Source organism: Phoenix dactylifera, chromosome 10 (assembly GCF_009389715.1).
Source record: "Phoenix dactylifera cultivar Barhee BC4 chromosome 10, palm_55x_up_171113_PBpolish2nd_filt_p, whole genome shotgun sequence".
Taxonomy (NCBI): domain Eukaryota; kingdom Viridiplantae; phylum Streptophyta; class Magnoliopsida; order Arecales; family Arecaceae; genus Phoenix; species Phoenix dactylifera.
Window position 1 is genome coordinate 7,500,388 of NC_052401.1, and position 20,800 is coordinate 7,521,187.

Consider the following 20,800-nt stretch of genomic DNA (forward strand, 5'->3'; position numbering starts at 1 on the left):
AGGAGCTCCGCTGCCGGGAGGGCGGACGGCGGTGCGCCGGCCGGCTGCGTCCTCCGTGGAGGGTGTGAGCGAAGAAGAGTGCGTCCTGTCCTGCAAAAAAGAGCCGGTGGCCGGGCTTTCCGGCGCCGGCCCTCCGATGCTTAAGTCAGAGGGGGCAGATATGTGGAGAGAGCAAAGAAAAGAATATTTTGTTCAATTGTGTCTGTGCTGTTTTCTTCTTTTTTCTTCCGGTCCCCTTCCTCTTTCCTCCCAGGTTCCCTTTTATAGAAGGGTATTATGTTACCTGGGAGGTGACAGGGGAATTTGTCTTCTTTTGTGATAATTGGGTACGATTTGGCCCATTAATGGCGTAGTGGAGAATAAGGCCGAATCAGGCCGGAGTCAGGGAGTTGTCGTGGGTGACCAGACCCGTTGGAGTGGTTGAACCGTCGGCCGTAGTGGGCCTGGGGTTCGTAGACGGTAAGTGCATTTATTACCGAGTGAACCGGCGGTCAGGGAGAGCCATATGCTTTGATGGTTCAGCGATCCGGAGATCGTCTTGGGCCGTGTTCATTAAATGACTGAGTGCTCCGGAGACTTGAGTGGGTCTCGTGCATTAATGATAGGTCGTGCCAAAATACCTGCGGAGATCTTGTGCCTTGACGGCTCAGAGATGGCGGCAGGTGGCAAGTTGTAGTGGAGTCGTGTATATAGCCGTCAGATCTTTAAAAGGTTAGGCGGAGATCGAGTATTTGGTGAGGGCATCGGCTCGGCAAGGATGCCGAGCCGAGCTGGTCGCCCAGCGGGGCGCCCTGTGGCGGGGTTGCTTCTAGTACTTCTGGTCGGCGCCCTTTGGGCGAGCACCTTCTAACCGAGCGCCTCTACTTGGCGCTTTGGTTGGGCCTCTTCTGATCGGCGCTCTCTTAGCTGAGCACCCTTCTGTTCGGCGCCCTTTGGTCGAGCGCCTCTACTTGCCGGTATTTCCCTCTGGTCGGCGCCCTTTGGTCGAGCGCCTCTACTTGCCGGTATTTTCCTCTGGTCGAGCGCCTTCCTGGTCGGCGCTCTTTCGCCGAGCGCCTTTTTGGTCGGCGCTCTTTGGCCGAGCGCCTCCATGGCGGTATGACTTGGATTTTTCCCCCAACAATAACCATTTCAATGGATTTGCAAATCATTAATATAAAAATCTTCTTCAGCACATGGTTATTGGATAGTATGTGATCCCCTATCACTGCTACTTTAACCAACACTACGATTGCTAAAAATATAAAATTAGATACACTTGCAGGTCCTAATTTTCCTTCCAACTTGTCTTAAGTTTCCCTGTAATTGGAGTAGGTCATTGAGGCTTTTAATTTTGCTCCCTGTTTGGCTATGTATGTCAGGAGAGAAGGAGAAAAACAAACTTGAGAAGAGAAGAAACTTCAATCCAAGAAAAGAGAATGGAAAGTAAGAGGAAAAAATTCTGGATATGAGAGAAGAGAATACAAGGGGCTTTCTTCTCTTCAAATCTCTGCACTACTTTTTAAGAGATTCAAAAAAGGGTTTTGGAGATATCATTTCTCTCTCTCTCCTGAAATATTATCCAAATGAGGGATTTTAACTTCTCTTCTCTTCTATTAAATTTCTCCTCTCTCTGAACCAAACAGGGGACTCCCAACTTTCTTCTCCTCTACATTTCTCTCAATCCAAATAGAGCGTAAGGAAGCAAATCTTTTCCACTGGACTAAGTAACTACGTAATAGTTTTGAGTACACCCATGGAGTGAAGTCCCCCTAGCCAACATTTTAGAGTAAACCTTTTGTTAATGGTAAGAGGTTATCTGCTGACATCCACTGTCACTAAGACATCAGGATAAAAACAGAGAGAACGCATAATCCTCTAACAAGCTTGTTAGTGAGTCATTCTAATATGAATTTGCAAAGCCTATGCAGGTCAAAACAAAGAACACAAGAGGATGAGAAAGATAACATCACTTTCAACATAGACAATCCAACCGCCTGCTAGATTTTTGTGCTTCCAAGACATCCATACTAAGTGATCCATATGTCGAGCAAACTCTTGAGCAAATCGAGCAGAGACCCAAGCATGGCTGCCATCCTCAAGGTCCTCATGACAACCTAAGCACCACAACCAACAGGAGAATCATATACTAAAATGTGTGTGTGTTTTGTTTAATTTCTTTTAGCACATATGTAATGCCATACCCTAATAATGAGCATAAGGCTATGTTTTGTAGGGGATAAGTTTTGAAGGAATACCCCTCTAATGTAGAAGGGACAGTGCTTCAGAAAATACGAAATCAATCATGTTAAAGAGGGGATTCAAGGGAAAAAGGAAGCAAGCATAATGAAAAAGAAACAGATTTCAAGATCACATAACGTACTAGAAATTCACGATAGCGAACCCAACTTCCAATACGAACATTGTGAACATAAACTTTGTCAATTCTTTCTTAGCATCCAACAAAATTCAATATTTATCCGTCCATGAGACGTGGTGAGATGAGTACATGAAGCACAAGGGCTGATCACATTCGCAGCAAGATTGGAGGATTGCTTTAGACTGGAATCCCGTTGTAGCACTTCGGTGGAATGGACAGGAAGCTTCACATCCTTGGGCTGGCTGGGCCAGCATAAAACACTTTTGGGTTAACTCAAGTCGGACATGAACACAATCCAACCAACCTAAATTGTGTGGCCTAAATATCTCGGCGCTATGTTGGATTTGCTTAATAAGGGAACTCAAGTTAACTAGGGTTCGGATTGTATCTTTGGCACAAAAGAATGATAGATCTTTTTATGTTGACTGTTAGATGGCACTCCGCATATATCCCAAAGCACTCCAAACTCTTCGGTCATTTTTATTGGCTGCTCCTTCACCCAGCTTAGGTCAATCTAACCTTCAAGTATGGCATTTATGGTTGCTCGTTCAAGATGAGTCCAATCTAATCTTAACCGAGCTTAGGTCATCCAATTTATACCCATAAATGCGGACTGAAAGCATAAACTTTTACTCAATTCAAACACATATCAACCCAAGACCACAAGTTTGCATGGGGTCATGTTTTCAGTTTTACCAACTCTAGGTGAAAGGACTGGGCTCAGCTCTTCAGTTTTACCGATTCTAGGCGATGGGACTGGATTTATCTCTTCAGTTTTACCGACTGTAGGCGATGGGACTGAGTTCGGCTCGTTGGCGTTAACCAAACTCTAGGTGATAGGACTGGGTTCAGCCATTGATCCTAGATGATGGCATGCAACCATTGTATTCCTTACGGGGGCAAAAACCAAAAAAAGAAAATTTTTACAAACCCAAGCTGAATTCTAGAGTCAAACAAACCGCAGGGTTTCTGAGGGTGCATCAACATTAATCTATATAGGTTAAATTACATCATCTCTTTTGCTACTAGGGCCTGTTTGGGGGAGCTTTTGGAGGACCAAAAATCACTTTCTGGCCCTCTAAAAATACTTTTAGATAAAATTAATGTTTGGTAAAATTTTCGGAAAGCTGTTTCAGCTTTTGCAGGAAGCTGAAAACAGCTTTTGGGGAGAAGCTCCAATTTGGAGCTTTCCGAAAGCGTTGTTTTCAGATTTGTTGTGAAGCTGTTTTTTGGACCAAAATACCTTCATTTAAATCACACTTTTTTCCTCCAAAACCCTTATCCCGCCTCTTCCTCTCTCACCCATCCTCTCCCTCTCCCTTTCTATCTTCTTCTTCCTCTTCTTCTTTTTTTCTTTTTTTTTTCTGTTTTGGAAGCTCGTGGCTGCCCACGGTGGCAGCCACCATGCCGGCCACCACCCATGGCCGGCGACCCCTCTATATTTCAATGAAATAAAATAATAAATAAATAAAATAGAAAAAAAATAATGAGTGAGTGGCAAATAATCTGATCTAAATAAATAAATAAAAATAAATATTAGTAATTATTTAACTAATTTTATCACCTAGCTAGAAAATTTGTTAGGGAGATAAATGATCATTAGAAGGATGAAAAATTAATTTACACTAATAATTATAATATTATATATATTTATTATTGTATTATACTATAAATATAATATTATATTCCATTATATCATAATACATTGATATGTTATGTTAAATAATTTCATATTATATTAAATTATTATTCTATAATACATAATATTATAGTACTATATTATAATAATATTATATTACATTACATTAATATTATACTATATCATATATTTATGTATACATATTATATTTTATTATGCTCTGTTATAAAATATTGGTAATGTCTTTTATGGTCATTTTGTCATACAAAAGTACTTTCTCAATTTGTTTACCAAACACATGTTAAAGTGCCACAGGACTTTATAAATGTAGTTACCAAACAGCAAACAGCTTTTTATAAACGCTCTTGTGAGACGCAGACTGAAGTCGGCAGCCCCTGCCGACTTCAGTCCCGTTCCCTCTTTTGGGAAGACCGGAACAGAGGATCGCGATTGCGATCCTCTCCGGCTCTTCCGGAGGCGGTCGGGGCGAGGATGCCGCAAGTCCCGTGGCACCCCCCCTCCAGCTAATCCGCGGCCGCGGATTTCGCTCGGCCGCCGCGATCTTCGTGGCGGAGAGCCATCACGAGGGGGGGTGATAAAACCCCCCAAGCCCTCCTTTCTGGGGCACCTCCGAACTCCTCCTCCTCTTCCCTCCTTCCCTCCTCCTCCTCTCCTGGGTGACCGGCATGCCTTCCCGACCGAGCGCCGCCCGGATTCCCCTCACGACCATCCCCTGTTCCGAGATCCAACCCCTCGGTTCCGAGCGCCACCGCCACCGCTTGACCGCCGGATCGAGCCTCCCTCGGCCGAGATCCGCCACTTCCGTCGACTGCCGGTAAGCCCTCTTCCCTTTGTGCTCTTCGATCTTAGCCGATGCATGCCTTCCTCCCTTGGTTTTGGCCCCATGAACCGAGACCATTCTCGGTTGATTATTGACCTCGGCCACCGCAACGACCGCCGGCCGCCACTGCGGCCGGCTGGCCGTCGACCGAGAGGTGGCCTCCGGCCGGCCACCCCGCCGATCCCCCCCTGGGGTCTTTTCTTCCTCTTCATCTTCTTCCGCTGTCCGTGGGGGCTTGGGGAAGAAGAAGGGCCCTGTCACGGGTCTTGTTCACTGCGGCCCAACTTGGGCCCGGTTCGAACCCAAAACCCGAAACAAAAAAAAACCCCGAAAACCGAAATTCAGTTCAGATCCGAGCTCGGAATCCGAACGCGAACCCGAACCCGGAACCCGAAACCCGAACCCATTTGGCCAATAAATAAAATTTTACAGTTAAGCCCTTGGCAGTATATTATTTCACAAAAAGAGTCTTCTGTAATTTGTATTTGATCCCTATAGGAAAGATTTATTACATAAATAAACCAATTAGAAGCCAACCTTGGGGGCCCTATTGGGCCGGGTCTATGCGGGCCCATTGGGCCGTGTTCGATGTGGGCCCTATCAGGCCATGCCTATTATGGGCCAACTCTGGGCCCTGTTGGGCCGTGTCCAATAGTATTATTTTTGGATTTTGCTTAGTTCTGAAATTAACAAGGAATTAATTAAATTTAAACAGGTGAACCTGATCCACCTATCTGAAGTAGGGATTAAGCGAGAAGAGGTAAGTAACTTAATACTTCAAGTGTGATTTCTAAATTATTTGATAAACTGATTATGTTTTGTATTCAGTAAAATGGGTCAGGCATGTTAAATTTTATTTGAAATCATGTTATATGCTCTGAAATCCGTGAAATATAATTGGACAATTTTTGAAATATATATATATATGCATTCTCAGCATGGCTATGATCTGTTCTGTTCTGTTCTGGCCCCGCCAATGGGGATTATACGTTGGACCTGTCGACTTGTAATCTGTGAGGAACCGATTTCGACACCGCGCCACCGGTGATTAGAATAGTGGTTTCTGGACACCGTTGCCACCGGTGACTAACAATAGTGGTTTCTGGCACTCTGTGCAACCCATGCCACTAGGTTACGTGGCTGTAGCCTATCATGTTGAGATTCTGGTATCAAAGTTTTCGGAAAAATGATAATAAATTTTGAAAACAGCAAAACAATGATATTTATGATTTATTCTAGAAATTATTCTGTATTTTGATCTGATATGCTCTGACCCCACTTTGGGGTATTTTGTTGCTTACTGGGCTAGTGTAGCTCATTATTTTATTTTCTCTATTTTTCAGATCCAAAGGCTTGATCGCACGGGATTGGGGAGTGCGTTAGATGTTCCGATGATTTTTTAGTTATTGGCATTTTAGTTAGTTTAGTTTGAACATTTGAATTATGTTAGCAAATGTTATTTTGAAACTCTGCAAGACTGCTTTTGAACAATTTAAATAATTATGTCATTTTTGAACATCTGTATTTGCTCCGATATGTTCCAATGCCTTGCACGCCTGTGCGGCCCGCCGTGCGGGCATGCGGCGTCTGCCGCGCCTCGGGCTCGGGGCGTGACAGATTTGGTGGTATCAGAGCTCAGGTTTAAGATCACTAGGGATTGTAATAGAAACAATTATATTGAGCCTAAGTTTTAGGATTTGTAGGATTCGTCAGAAAGGTTGAGAGATGGGTAGTAACTAGACAAAGGGATAATGTTCATTTGTTTTGTTAACTATTTTGTATTATTATGTTTGGATAAATTTTTAAAATTTATATATTTTCACTGAATGAAAATGCCGCCTCGCCGTGTCCGTAGCTTGAATTGGATGGTTGGGCGCTCTCGGGGAAGAGCCCCCACTAACCAAGCGGGCGAGGCATCGCATAACTCAGGGCCCCAGGGTCAATCAACTCCAGAAGCTGCCGCCGGAAATCAAACTCGGATGCTCGAACTGATCGAGGAGGTCGTCGAGTTAGTATGCCAACAGAGGCAACAACCTCAGCAACCAATCCAGCAGGATGTTGCTCCTCCTGAGCAAAGAAGAAGTATAGCAGAATTCAAGAGAATGGCACCTTCGGCTTTTAAAGGCACTACTAGTCCTCAAGAGGCCGAAACCTGGATAGATGAAATGGAGAAAGCCTTCAGGGCAATGGAGTGCACCGATGAAGAGAATGTCAGATTTGCCACCTATATGCTTCAGGACCGAGCTCATCATTGGTGGATGTCTGTGGAGCGCACATTGGCACCCGAGTAGGAGGCACTTACCTGGCAAAGATTCCGCACAGCATTCTACTCCAAGTATTTTCCCTCCAGTCGTCTGAGGGAGCTAGAGAGGGAATTTCTCAATATGAATCAAGGAACTATGACTGTGGATGAGTATGAGGCAGAGTTTGACAGGCTAGCTTGGTTTGCTCCCACCCTCGTCATGGATGCAGAGTCCCGGATGAGGAGATTTGAAGAAGGATTGAAGCCTCACTTACGTCTGAGTTTGGCCGCAATACACTCGACGAACTATGATGATCTGGTAGACAGGGCTAAGAATCTAGAAATTGTCTGGAAAGAAACATATGATGTCAAAGATAGGAAATAAAAGAAGAGAAGCAGAGATTATGATGCTCGCAGTGGACAGAATTCTAGCAAGACTGCAAAATCACATAACCAATCTTGGCAATCAGGGAAGCAAGGATCTTATGGAAAGACTATTCAGCAAGAGAAGCATAAGTGTGATGCATGTGGTGGTATGCATAAGACTGAACACTGTAGACGATTATCTGGTGTTTGTTTTAGATGCGGCCAGCAGGGTCATAAGGTAGCTGAGTGTCCTCAACAGGACCTTCGATCAGTTCAGAGGCCTCAAACTACAAGAAACCAGCAAGTGCAAGCTTCTCCTGTTCCGGCTCAGTCAGCTCAGCCTTCTTCTCCTAAGCAGCAGAAAGGGGGGAGACTGCGCACACAGGGTCGTATTTATGCACTGACTCAGCAGGATGCTCAAGCATCCAACACGGTGGTGTCAGGTACATTGTCAGTTGCTTCTGTTTATGCTCATATACTATTTGATTCTGGTGCTACGCATTCCTTTGTGTCATCTACATTTGTGCAAAAACATGACCTGCCTTGTGTGCAATTAGAGTATGATCTGCATGTTAGCACTCCTGCCGGAAGTGGGATGATTGGTAATCAGGTCTACAAGACTTGTCCAGTTCAGATAGTAGGTAGAGACTTGCCTGCTGACTTAATAGTTATAAATATGCATGACTTTGACATAATCCTCGGTATGGACTGGTTAGCATCACATTTTGCCGCCATTAACTGCCATGAAAAATGGGTAAACTTCCGGACCCCAGGAGATACTGAATTCAGCTTTATGGGCAATGGTGCATATACCTCCCCTCGAATTGTCTCCGCTATGCAAATTGAGCGACTACTTAGAAAGGGGAGTTTGGCATATATTGCCACAGTGGTTGACACTAAACTATCAGATCAAAGATTTGAAGATATTCCAGTAGCAAATGAATACCCCGATGTCTTTCCGGAAGACCTCCCTGGCTTGCCACCAGATAGAGAAATTGAATTTGCAATTGATTTGATTCCCAGTACCACACCAATCTCCAAGACCCCCTATAGAATGGCTCCAACTGAAATGAAAGAATTAAAGGAGCAGTTGCAGGATCTTCTTGATAAGGGTTTCATCAGACCTAGTGTCTCACCTTGGGGAGCTCCAGTCTTATTTGTAAAGAAGAAGGATGGTAGCATGAGATTATATATTGATTACCGAGAAATAAATAGGGTAACGGTAAAGAATAAGTATCCTCTACCAAGAATAGATGACCTATTTGATCAGTTAAAGGGTGCTTAGGTATTTTCCAAAATTGATCTTCATTCTGGGTACCATCAGTTAAAGATAAGAGCTGAAGATGTGCCAAAAACTGCTTTTCGTACTCGGTATGGGCACTATGAATTTTTGGTCATGCCTTTTGGACTAACAAATGCCCCTGCAGCTTTTATGGATCTGATGAACAGGATGTTCAGACCCTTTCTGGACAAATTTGTAGTTGTATTTATTGATGACATCTTGATCTATTCTGGGAGTCAGGCCGAGCACGAGCATCATTTGAGGTTAGTACTGGAAATCCTAAGGCAAGAGCAGTTGTATGGTAAGTTGAAGAAAAGTGAATTTTGGCTAGACAGTGTAATGTTCCTAGGGCATGTAATATCTAAAGAGGGTATGTATGTGGATCCAAAGAAGATCGAGGCAGTGGTCAGCTGGAGCAGGCCCAACAGTGTTACTGAGATTCGCAGTTTCTTGGGCCTAGCAGGATATTACAGACGATTTGTTGAGGGTTTTTCCTCTATTGCCGCCTTACTCACCTCTCAGAGAAGAATTTTGGAAGATCTAAGAAGAGCAGAAATCGAGGTATGTTGGCATGATCCTGATGCACTTTTGGCAAACCTACATGTCCAACCTACCTTGATAGAGAGGATCAGGATTGCTCAAGCAGATGACCCTCAGTTGCAAAAGCTTAGAAGTGATATTGAATCAGGTTTTCAATCAGAATTCAGACTTCATGAGGATGGATCATTGAGATACAGGAACAGAATTTGTATTCCAAATAACTCTGATTTAAAGAATGAAATTATGAGGGAAGCTCATAATACTAGATATACAATGCATCCTAGGGGTACTAAGATGTATAAGGAATTGAAAGGTACATTTTGGTGGAATAATATGAAGAGAGAAATTGCACAATTTGTGGCTAGGTGTTTGATATGTCAGCAAGTTAAAGTAGAGCATCAAAGATCGGCAGGGTTGTTGCAGCCCCTACCACTTTCTGAATGGAAGTGGGAACACATCACTATGGACTTCGTCTCCGGGTTGCCTCGCACTCCTAAAGGTTATGATGCTATATGGGTGATTGTGGACAGATTGACAAAGTCGGCACACTTTTTGGCATTCAAAGTAGGAATGATCTTGGAAAAGTTTGCAGAGCTCTACATTGAACAAATAGTAAGGTTGCATGGAGTACCCGTATCCATTGTTTCCGATAGGGACTCGCGGTTTGTATCTCACTTTTGGGGTAGTTTGCATAAAGCCTTGGGGACCACTCTGAGCTTCAGCACAGCTTTCCACCCTCAGACTGATGGCCAATTAGAAAGAACCATTCAGACCTTGGAAGATATGCTAAGAGCTTGTGTAATGGATATGAAAGGTTCTTGGGACCGTCACTTGCCTTTGGTTGAGTTTGCATATAATAACAGTTACCAGGCAAGTATTCAAATGGCACCTTATGAGGCTCTATATGGAAGAAAGTGTAGATCACCTATCTGTTGGGATGATGTTGGTGAAAGAAAAATTATGGGCCCCGAGATTGTGCAACAAACAGTAGAGAAGATCCAGCTGATCAGGGAACGCCTCCGGATAGCTCAGAGCAGACAGAAAAGTTATGCAGATAATAGAAGAAGGAAATTGGAATTTCAGGTCGGAGATCATGTGTTTCTGAAAGTGTCTCCTACTAAAGGGGTGATGCGATTTGGAATACGCGGAAAACTCAGTCCACGCTATGTGGGCCCCTTTGAGATTCTGGAAAGAGTAGGAGCTATAGCATACAAATTGGCACTTCCACCTTCACTGTCTGGAGTTCACAATGTTTTTCATGTTTCCATGCTAAGAAAGTATATTACAGATATGAGCCATGTGGTAGAAGTGGCTCCCTTGCAGCTTAGAGAAGATTTGACATATCCCGAGCAGCCTGTACGTGTGGTTGATAGAAAAGAGCAAGTGTTGAGGAGGCGCACGATTCCTTATGTTAAGATTCAGTGGAGCAATCACTCAGAACGTGAGGCTACGTGGGAGCTAGAGGACGAGATGAAGGAAAAATATTCGGACCTTTTTGCAAGCTAAGGTATATTAAATTTCGAGGACGAAATTTTTCTAAAGGGGGAGAGAATGTGAGACACGGGCTGAAGTCGGCAGCCCCTGCCGACTTCAGTCTCGTTCCCTCTTTTGGGAAGACCGGAACAGAGGATCGCGATTGCGATCCTCTCCAGCTCTTCCGGGGGCGGTCGGAGCGAGGATGCCGCAAGTCCTGCGGCACCCCTCCTCCAGCTAATCCGTGGCCGAACCGCGGCAGCGGATTTCGCTCGGCCGCCGCGATCTTCACGGCGGAGAGCCATCACGAGGGGGGTGATAAAACCCCCCAAGACCTCCTTCCTGGGGCACCTCCGAACTCCTCCTCTTCCCTCCTTCCCTCCTCCTCCTCTCCTGGGTGACCGGCATGCCTTCCCGACCGAGCGCCGCCCGGATTCCCCTCACGACCATCCCCTGTTCCGAGATCCAACCCCTCGGTTCCGAGCGCCACCGCCACCGCTTGACCGCTGGATCGAGCCTCCCTCGGCCGAGATCCGCCACTTCCATCGACTGCCGGTAAGCCCTCTTCCCTTTGTGCTATTCGATCTTAGCCGATGCATGCCTTCCTCCCTTGGTTTTGGCCCCATGAAGACCATTCTCGGTTGATTATTGACCCCGGCCACCGCAACGACCGCCGGCCGCCACTGCGGCCGACTGGCCGTCGACCGAAAGGTGGCCTCCGGCCACCCAGGCCGGCCACCCCGCCGATTCCCCCCCCCCCCCCCCCCCCCCCCCCCCCCCCGGGGTCCTTTCTTCCTCTTCATCTTCTTCCCCTGTCCGTGGGGGCTTGGGGAAGAAGAAGGGCCCTGTCACGGGTCCTGTTCACTGCGGGACTAACTTGGGCCTGGTTCTAACCCGAAACCCGAAACAAAAAAAATAAAAAAAAAACCCGAAAACCAAAATCCAGTTCAGATCTGAGCTCGGAATCCGAACCCGAACCCGGAACCCGGAACCCGAACCCATTTGGCCAATAAATGAAATTTTACAGTTAAGCCCTTGTCAGTATATTATTTCACAAAAAGGGTCTTCAGTAATTTGTATTTGATCCCTATAGGAAAGATTTATTACATAAATAAACCAATTAGAAGCCAACCTTGGGGGCCCTATTGGGCCGGGTCTATGCGGGCCCATTGGGCCATGTTCGATGTGGGCCCTATCAGGCCATGCCTATTATGGGCCAACTCTGGGCCGTGTTGGGCCGTGTCCAATAGTATTATTTTTGGATTTTGCTTAGTTCTGAAATTAACAAGAAATTAATTAAATTTAAACAGATGAACCTGATCCGTCTATCTGAAGTAGGGATTAAGCGAGAAGAGGTAAGTAACTTAATACTTCAAGTGTGATTTCTAAATTATTTGATAAACTGATTATGTTTTGATATATGTTTTGTATTCAGTAAAATGGGTCAGGCATGTTAAATTTTATTTGAAAATCATGTTATATGCTCTGAAATCCGTGAAATATAATTGGACAATTTCTGAAATATATATATATATATATATATGTATATATATATATATATGTATATATATATGTATGTATATATATATGTATGTATATATATGTATGTATGTATATATGTATGTATGTATATATATATGTATGTATGTATATATATATGTATGTATGTATATATATATATATATATATGTATGTATGTATATATATATATGTATATATGTATATATATATATGTATCTATATATATATATGCATTCTCAGCATGGCTATGATCTGTTCTGTTCTGGCCCCGCCAATAGGGATTATACGTTGGACCTGTCGACTTGTAATCTGTGAGGAACCGGTTTCGACACCACGCCACCAGTGATTAGAATAGTAGTTTCTGGACACCATTGCCACCGGTGACTAACAATAGTGGTTTCTGGCACTCTGTACAACCCATGCCACTGGGTTACGTGGCCGTAGCCTATCATGTTGAGATTCTGGTATCAGAGTTTTCGAAAAAATGATAATAAATTTTGAAAACAGCAAAACAATGATATTTATGATTTATTCCAGACATTATCATGTATTTTGATTTGATATGCTCTGACCCCACTTTGGGATATTTTGTTGCTTACTGAGCTAGTGTAGCTCATTATTTTATTTTCTCTATTTTTCAGATCCAGAGACTTGATCGCACGGGATTGAGAAGTGCGTTAGATGTTCCGATGATTTTTCAGTTATTGGCATTTTAGTTAGTTTAGTTTGGATATTTGAATTATGTTAGCAAATGTTATTTTGAAACTCTGCAAGACTGCTTTTGAACAATTTAAATAATTATGTCATTTTTGAACATCTGTATTTGCTCCGATATGTTCCAATGCCTTGCACGCCTGCGCGGCCCGCCGTGCGGGCGTGCGGCGTCTGCCGCGCCTCGGGCTCGGGGCGTGACAGCTCTACTTCCAACAGTTTTACTTCCAACAGCTCTACTTCCAAAAGCTCTATTACTAACAGCTTCCCCAAACAAGGCCTGGTAGGCCAAACCTTTTCAAGTGCTATTGTTTAAACTCATATCACACAGCAAACTCTCTCCCTCTGATGATCCAGCTCGAAAAACCTTGCATTTCTAAAGCAAATTGCGAACATGCCATGAAAAATTTGCAATGAAACTTCAGTACATTTGCATACCTAATATAATTTCAGAACATCTAGAGAGAATCCAGATTCCTAATATCAGGTGTATTTTCGGCAAGCAGAAGGGAAAAGAGAATGGATCTTAAGTTCCATGTCCAGGTACCTGCTTTTGAAGACTAACAGAGCAAGTTACCATATGAACCATATTATTAAATTTCTACATGTTGAACCGCAACTGGTGTTGATATTTACTGAAAATCCACCCCACTTGCATCAGACTGAAAAGCTGCCTGAGGGTTCCCCACAACAATCTTATGACTTTGTCAATAAGATATTTCCTACCACTCGGAATAGATAATTGCCAGAGTAACGAGCAGATTGCAATCATTGGCTCTTTCAATCTCAGGCTGCCATGATCTGCAGGTATTATGGTTTTATCGAGCAGATGGATCTCCAACTCCCTCCTAAGAATCAACCATATCAATTTCATTCATCATTGCATGTTCCTGAACTTATAGCAGATTCACCTCTGCAGCTACAAATTCATGCATTCAGATCTGTGCCTCTCGACTTCATTTCAGGGCAGCAAAAAGCTGGCAGGTCATACACAAAGCAAATCCTGTTCCTTAATGCTGATTTCTTCAAAGGAGGTAGAACATTGGAGAATTTAAAAGAATAGGGTCAAACTTGTATGTGAAGCATCATATTAGTTAAAAAAGAACAGATAATTTTCAGAGTTTATAGATTACTAAAACAGATGTCTTATAATTGAGTAACTAAAAATTAATTCATAAATTCGATCACCAAAGAAAATTACAAACCTTTGATCATGACGTACTGAAACATGAAATTAAATTGTCTATAATGTGATCCAGTATATCTACACGACAAGCTCATCCTCAAGAAAGTTATATTCGAATGTGAACTCAGTCTTAATCCTTTGGCACCTGCAATCAGCAGCAAGATGTCAGGATGATTTCAAAAGCAAAAAAGAGGATTTCAGGAAAATTTCATCGATGACCAGTGGTGTTTAGAAAGTAAATCTTCAATATTTTTCTTTTCAGTGTCAACAAAAAGAAGCAAATTATTTAACTAAAAAGGTCACCTTATCATCAAATCATCAAGGCCGTCAACCAATCATGCTTCGAAGTGTCTTTTTCAGAATGACAATCATATATTTTCACAGGTCTAAGGCAATAACTAGTTGGTGGATTAATGGTTCCTACCAACTAAAAAGTGTTTGAGAGGCCAGAACAGTAAAAATGAAGTTCTTGTAATAACAATAAAGCCCAAACAAGAAACCACATCTTCTTGAAAAAGGTAAAAGTATATCTGAAGGAGCTAAACATACCATCCATGCTGCGAACCATCATCTGCAATATGGAAATCAAAGTATACATACGTTCCCCTCTCATATTCATCATTTGTAAGTTTTGGCTCCTCGTGCCGTTGAAACCATGTGTTATATTTCCTGTGGTATCTCCATGATTGCCTTTTCAATTCCCTTGCAGCTAAGTATTGCTGGTAAGTGTTCTGAAATATTTTCAACATTAGTACAAATTGAAATTTGGAATTTAAAGCAACATTGTAACCACTTTAAAAGGAAACAAGATACCTGTTGATAGTAAAATGCGAAGAAGAAGGTATCTGTGCCAATTGGATCGAGACCTAATCGTTCCCAGAAGGCAGGATTGTCGATGATTGGGGCCTGAGTTTGGGGATAGCTAGCAGGAGTGACTGCAGGGTGCCTCTGGAAATAAAGAAAAAGAACATCTTCCATAAAAAAGAAAAAGAATACATGGATACTCTAAAAAAATTATATTAATGATCGTATAGTGAAGCATAGCAGAGTTTCCCTACAGGAACATAGCTCTTTACACGTTCTGAATCCTTGGGCTGTGGAAGTTTGCAAAACACAGCTTCAAGCATCTGCATATTATAGATCTGATCATGCATTCCGCCAGAACTCCCCGCTGATCCACCAAGGTTATCTCCAATGGCACCAAGGTCAGAGATGCTTCTTCGACCAATAACACCAGGGCCCGCTGAAGACTGACTGGGTTGCAATGGTTGCCCAGGTGAGAGATCAGTATCTCTGGGCAACTGGTTACCTTCTATCATAGACGGTGAAGCTGGGCCCTAAAAAAATCCCCCAAAATGAAAAAGACCTTTACACTTTACAGTTTTCAGAAATTACAAATGTTAATGATTTGATTATCTCCACATACTGTCATTTTTTATTTAAAAGCAAGTGATTATAAAGAGCAATTTTTATTAAGAATAATTTCTAAGATAAGCAAGTAATAGATACATAATTAGTACATACGGAGTAAACCCCTTTAAACCAATAACATATTCCAAATTCAACATTTACCAAGGGTTTCCTACTGGACCTGTTATGACAGGTTTATGAATTTACGAGCAACCATACCTTTCAGGAATAAATAAATTGCCTCAACATTCCAAAAAAGTACTGACAGCTTCATCGGGCAAAGAAAATTAAGTCTAGATGTATAATAATAGCAAATGCAAATAGTAGACAATTATAGGATGAATAACACGTTTAAGGAAGACAAGGATCTTGATGGGTTCATGTGATGCAGATATTTTAATGGAAGAAAAACCGGTTCATGCCCACAGAAACCAGCTCAATTGATGTATAAAATTGGAAAGGCATCAAAGGAGTCGCATTTGCCATTAATGTTAGACTTGTCATTTCATTAAATAACAACAAAGAAGGGAGAAAGCAAATAATTATATTTCTTTATGAATCAAATTCAAATGGTAAAGTCCTAATAGAGCAAATTTCCATCTCCAGCAGATGTTTTTAGGATGAAAATCCAAAATTGGGGTTTCAAATTTAGCATGTCCTAGCATGAACAAAGACTATATTCTCAAATTGATGAGTCTCTACCATGTATGGTGTCTTCAAGTCGTCATCATTAACAGTCTTGTTGAGACCAGAACTTGTAGCAGTTTCAACGTTCATATCATCAGACAAATTCTGTTGATTCTGATCTTCTACTTTAAGGTGTCCAGCATCTGCATTACAAAATGCAAAATGGTTGACAATTAATTGTGGTAAAACAAATTCTTGAAAAGGAATAATAAATACCTCCATCTTTTGGTCCAGTCGGAATCAAGGAATGTGAGGAGGATTGTTGAAGAATTGGAGTTGCCTTCTGTTGCAAGGTTGGCGTAACAGAAGCAAGGCTTGGTCCCTGTACTCCAAGTCCTAATCCTACTTGAGGTGAAATAGAAGAACTTTGAGAATTAAGCTGCATAGAAAATTTCGTTAGACATTATGTTAATAACAGATTTAAAATTGCTATCTCAATCTTTGAGAGTTTAAAGTGGTAAATGCATTTCATGAATGACTGCTTCAGTAGCATGGTTTTTTCAAATAGATATGCAAGCTTCATGCAAGATAAGCATCCCTCAAAAATTCAGAAATTAACTTCCTGAACCATATCAACAAAGATAAGGTTTCCCCTAAAAGCAACCTCTTCATTAAGTAAATTAGCACAACGTACTAAAAACAAACCCTACAATCAAGATATAAGTTTCTCTGATGCAACAATATATAACCTAACATTTTTAATGCTTTTTGCTGAAATATAACCCAAGATATTAGGATGGTCGTCGAGAATTTTCTGTTTCCAGTGAACTCTCAACCAAGATACAAGGGGCCATAGGTCTTCAAGTGCTGAGGATGATATTGATGTCACCATAGGTGCTTTCATGCAACCTATGGCCTAAATTCAATATAATCCAGTGAAAGTTTCCAGACAAATGCCAAAGGGATCTTTCTGAGCAATCTAAACATGTTCGCCCATGGTCAAAAAAAAAAAAAGAGCTTGTTGCAATTGACAATCTCAGCCCTATTCTTCTGTTAAGTCAAGATTTCAACTGAACAAAGGAAGAGCCAGATCATGGAAAGTTTTTTGCCAGAGGAGAACCTGAACTCTAAATATGAAAACAAAACATAAATGAACTCTTCATAAGATAAATAGTCTCAGCCTAAGTTACCTGAATCAGAAGAGGAAACAGGTGGGGTATTTCGAAAGTGGATCACTAGTGCTTAGGAAGTGGATGCATACAAGTTTCCAGGAAGATTCTGAAGTAGGTAATTTTCTAGGAAGATCCTACTCCTAAGGTCTCAACTTATGGAAAGGGCATTTGAGTTAAACTAATCCTCTCCCAAATATATCTACTAAAAGAGCTCAAAGAGTAAGAAAGCTATTGCTTAAAAAAAGAGAGAGATACTTGAGAAGATGATATAGTTTCTGCCAAATTTTGGTTTTTATAAGGCAGTAGAACTAAGATCACTGCCATGAAAAGGAAAAGAAAGACTCACCAAAAGATTCTAGTACTACGATGAAAAAATATCAACATATGGATTTAGTCCCTTCTACCCCAATAAATGGGATTGGATGCCCATACAACCAGAAAATCTCATCAGATAAGCACAGCTCATCCTGTGTTACATGCAACAACATCCACCTATTATTGCTTAATAAAAATTACAATATCACCAGAGGACAATCTGGAAAGTTCCAAGTAGAAGCATAAGATAAAACACAATGGACATTACATGTATAAACAGCAGTCTATCTACATTGAACAAGTAGCTTTGACAAATAAAAAATCATTTCAACATTCAAAATTACAAGTCTTAACGGTTCCCAAGTAAAATTTTTGTTCCCACCACTGTGCATGAACCTAAGCCCTAGCCAAGGTAAAATTTCTGTCATGACAATGTCCAAAATCACAAAGCATAAACCAAATTAATATGGAACTCTGAATTGTTTAGATTGTGAAACAGAGACTCAATTTACCTATAAAGGGTGATGAAGGTGATTTTTACATATTCCCTATCCCACAAATTTTTAATGGAATGCTTTCAACAAGAGGACCACATTCCACTTTCTTGATTTCAAAAATATTAAGTCAACAGGATAATAAATTTCTTGAAGGTGGTCTCACTCAATATTGTAAATAGTTGTGGAATCTAGATTTATATTATATCGCAATTGGCTTAAAAGATTGGCACGACATCTAAACTTAAATAATTCTACAACTCACTAAACTTATTTAACATTTATGAGTATATATTATAATTACAAAATCAAAAACAGTAGCACATCTTCCCATTTAATAAGCTCGATGATGGCAAAAAAATCTATAAAGCCACTACAAAAATAAACATATATCCAGATGAAAAAATTAACAGCATCTATAAATGTAAGAAGACATGCGCAATTGGTCTTCTGGTCTTCATGCACATAAAAAACGGATTTAGCAATGCCAGTAGGCACACAATCAAATGGACATCTCTCTACTACATTAACCCTAATCCTATCCCAACCCCCCACATCCACACAAACAACAAAGCTCGCACCTCACCCTGCCTCACCCACCCCATCATACCACACTGTACATACACACTGAGCGTGACCTGCTACTTGCAACTGCCTACAAAACCAAAAACTGTAATGTTTTGAAACCCCTAGCTATCTGTCATCCCAAAGCTAAAAGTATTGATAGCATCTTACAACAATTTCATGCGATTTATGGATTAAACGCAATCAAAACAGTTGGGGCCTAGTGTTGGTCACCCCTCAAAGGTCACGTTTCAATGGAGTCCCCATCTAAAATTTTAGGGTTTAAGAAATCCTAGGAAAACCTAAAAGAAGAAAAAGAAGGGATTGTTATAGGGTAAGGACCTATATTAGTGTAGGAAAAGGACCAAGGTGTACATCCTAACATCCCTCTAGCGTAGGTCTTAAAGGCTAGTTCAGTGCTCCACAATCAACTTCTACGTTGTCTACCAAAACATAAAACAAAAATACATCCGAAAATAAGAGAAATATAGAAAAAGAGAGAGAAGAGAGAGAGAGAAGAGAGAAGAATGAAGAGAGGGGGAGATGGGAGTTGGTGTAGCGCCCAATGCATTTCTTAGCCACTTCCTCTACCCTTCCCTTTAGTCTTAGACCTCTAGTTGAAGAGGCCCCCCAACTAAAGGGATAGAAATAGTCTTCTCTTCCTAGCTTCATGTCTTGGTAAGCTCTTGAATTCTTGGATTGGGGTTTCTTTTAGCGGCTGGAGATAGAAGATGAAGTTGGACAGGAGAAGAAGGGATCCTAGGGTTCGCTCAAAGCATGATTTCCCCCAAGAAGCTAATTTCCTCTACTTTTCTCTTCAGAGGAGGAGATATTTATAGTGAAAAGAGGGTAGGATAGATGGCTAGGATAAAGGATTCTAGAGTCTTCCGTATATCTAAGGGTTAGGAGGGGACTATAAGGTGTTGGTTTGCGGTTGGTTGAGGGTTAGATTACTAGGATTGATGACATTGATGGCTATAATTTTGTAGAGGGAGAAAGGTTCGCTTTCCCTCGAGTGGATGGCTAGGATCAGCGAGGACAGAAGAGAAATTAGAAGTAGATCAAGGGGCAGAGCAGGGGCATTGATGAAATAAATCCTAATTCTAAGGTTTAAGCAAGGGGTTTATTTAAAATTAAGCAGAGACCAAGGGCTAGGATGGTAAATGGACCAAGTAGTGATGGTTTAAGAGGACCAAACACAAAACAACCTATGGAACCAATGCATGTCATGGATCTAGATTTGGAGAAAGGGCTGGGTAGTTATGGAGAAATATCTCCTTTTTCCTTATTAGGGAATGGCATAGGGTGCAAGAGAACCAACTTAAAATATGATATGTATTTGAGGACACTTAGCACATGGAGGGAAGAACTAGTTATAGAAGGATTTTAGAAGAAGTGAGGTAGTAGGAGAGTGTGCCAAGTGGCATAAATATAGAAGGTGGGATCCCAAGGAAAGAGCATGTGATAATTAGGGAGTGCAATTAAGGGTGATTAGAGGTGGTAATAGCATAGGCACACAGATATGATTAGAATTTGTGATCAAGGTGTACACCTAAGTAAATAGGTAGGTAAGAATACAACTTAATGGAGGGTGATGGATGGAATTTAGGCTACAATTGATGGATTTGATTAAAGAAAATAAAGGAAATGAAGATGTAAATAAGGTTCAATAAAATTCCAATTATGGGATGGGTTAGGTGCAATTTCACAATTGTAGATATTTTAAGTGTTTTTAGAGGAATTTTACGTATAGCCAAGGGATTAAGCTAGTGAATAATAGCACAAGATTAGGGTAAAAATTTCAGAGAAAAGGACAAGGTTTAGTGGCTTTATTAACAAAAAATAAGGAAATTAATCATTAAACAATGATAAAAATGAAAAACATGAATTTTTGGTGTAACTAAGCAAAAATGAATCAAGGAAAAATTCGGGTTAGCATAGGACATGGTCAAGAAGGGTCTAGACAAGGTTTAGCGTGAACTTTGACTTAGATCAAGGACTCTATAACCTTATTAGGGTGAAAAATGGAGGACACCTAAAAATGGGCCAAAAATGAAA

At 41.4% G+C, this 20,800-nt stretch overlaps 1 protein-coding gene across 3 annotated transcripts in view; it reads right to left on the reverse strand.

The window, feature by feature from the left end:
- Positions 1 to 13,446: 13,446 nt before the first annotated feature.
- LOC103711998 (CCR4-NOT transcription complex subunit 3-like) overlaps positions 13,447 to 20,800 on the reverse strand; it is a 36,638-nt gene continuing 29,284 nt past the window's right edge. For 2 of the 3 annotated variants that reach the window (XM_008798361.3, XM_008798360.3), the window contains exons 11-16: positions 16,474 to 16,636; positions 16,273 to 16,400; positions 15,219 to 15,497; positions 14,974 to 15,108; positions 14,710 to 14,891; positions 14,046 to 14,305 (exon numbers count right to left, since the gene is read on the reverse strand). In XM_008798361.3, coding sequence (XP_008796583.2) covers positions 14,239 to 14,305; positions 14,710 to 14,891; positions 14,974 to 15,108; positions 15,219 to 15,497; positions 16,273 to 16,400; positions 16,474 to 16,636 — 954 coding nt within the window. In that variant the 3' untranslated portion in view covers positions 14,046 to 14,238. Of the gene's footprint in view, positions 13,952 to 14,045; positions 14,306 to 14,709; positions 14,892 to 14,973; positions 15,109 to 15,218; positions 15,498 to 16,272; positions 16,401 to 16,473; positions 16,637 to 20,800 lie in introns of those variants that run through there. The other variant, XR_003386617.2, reaches the window with a different exon arrangement.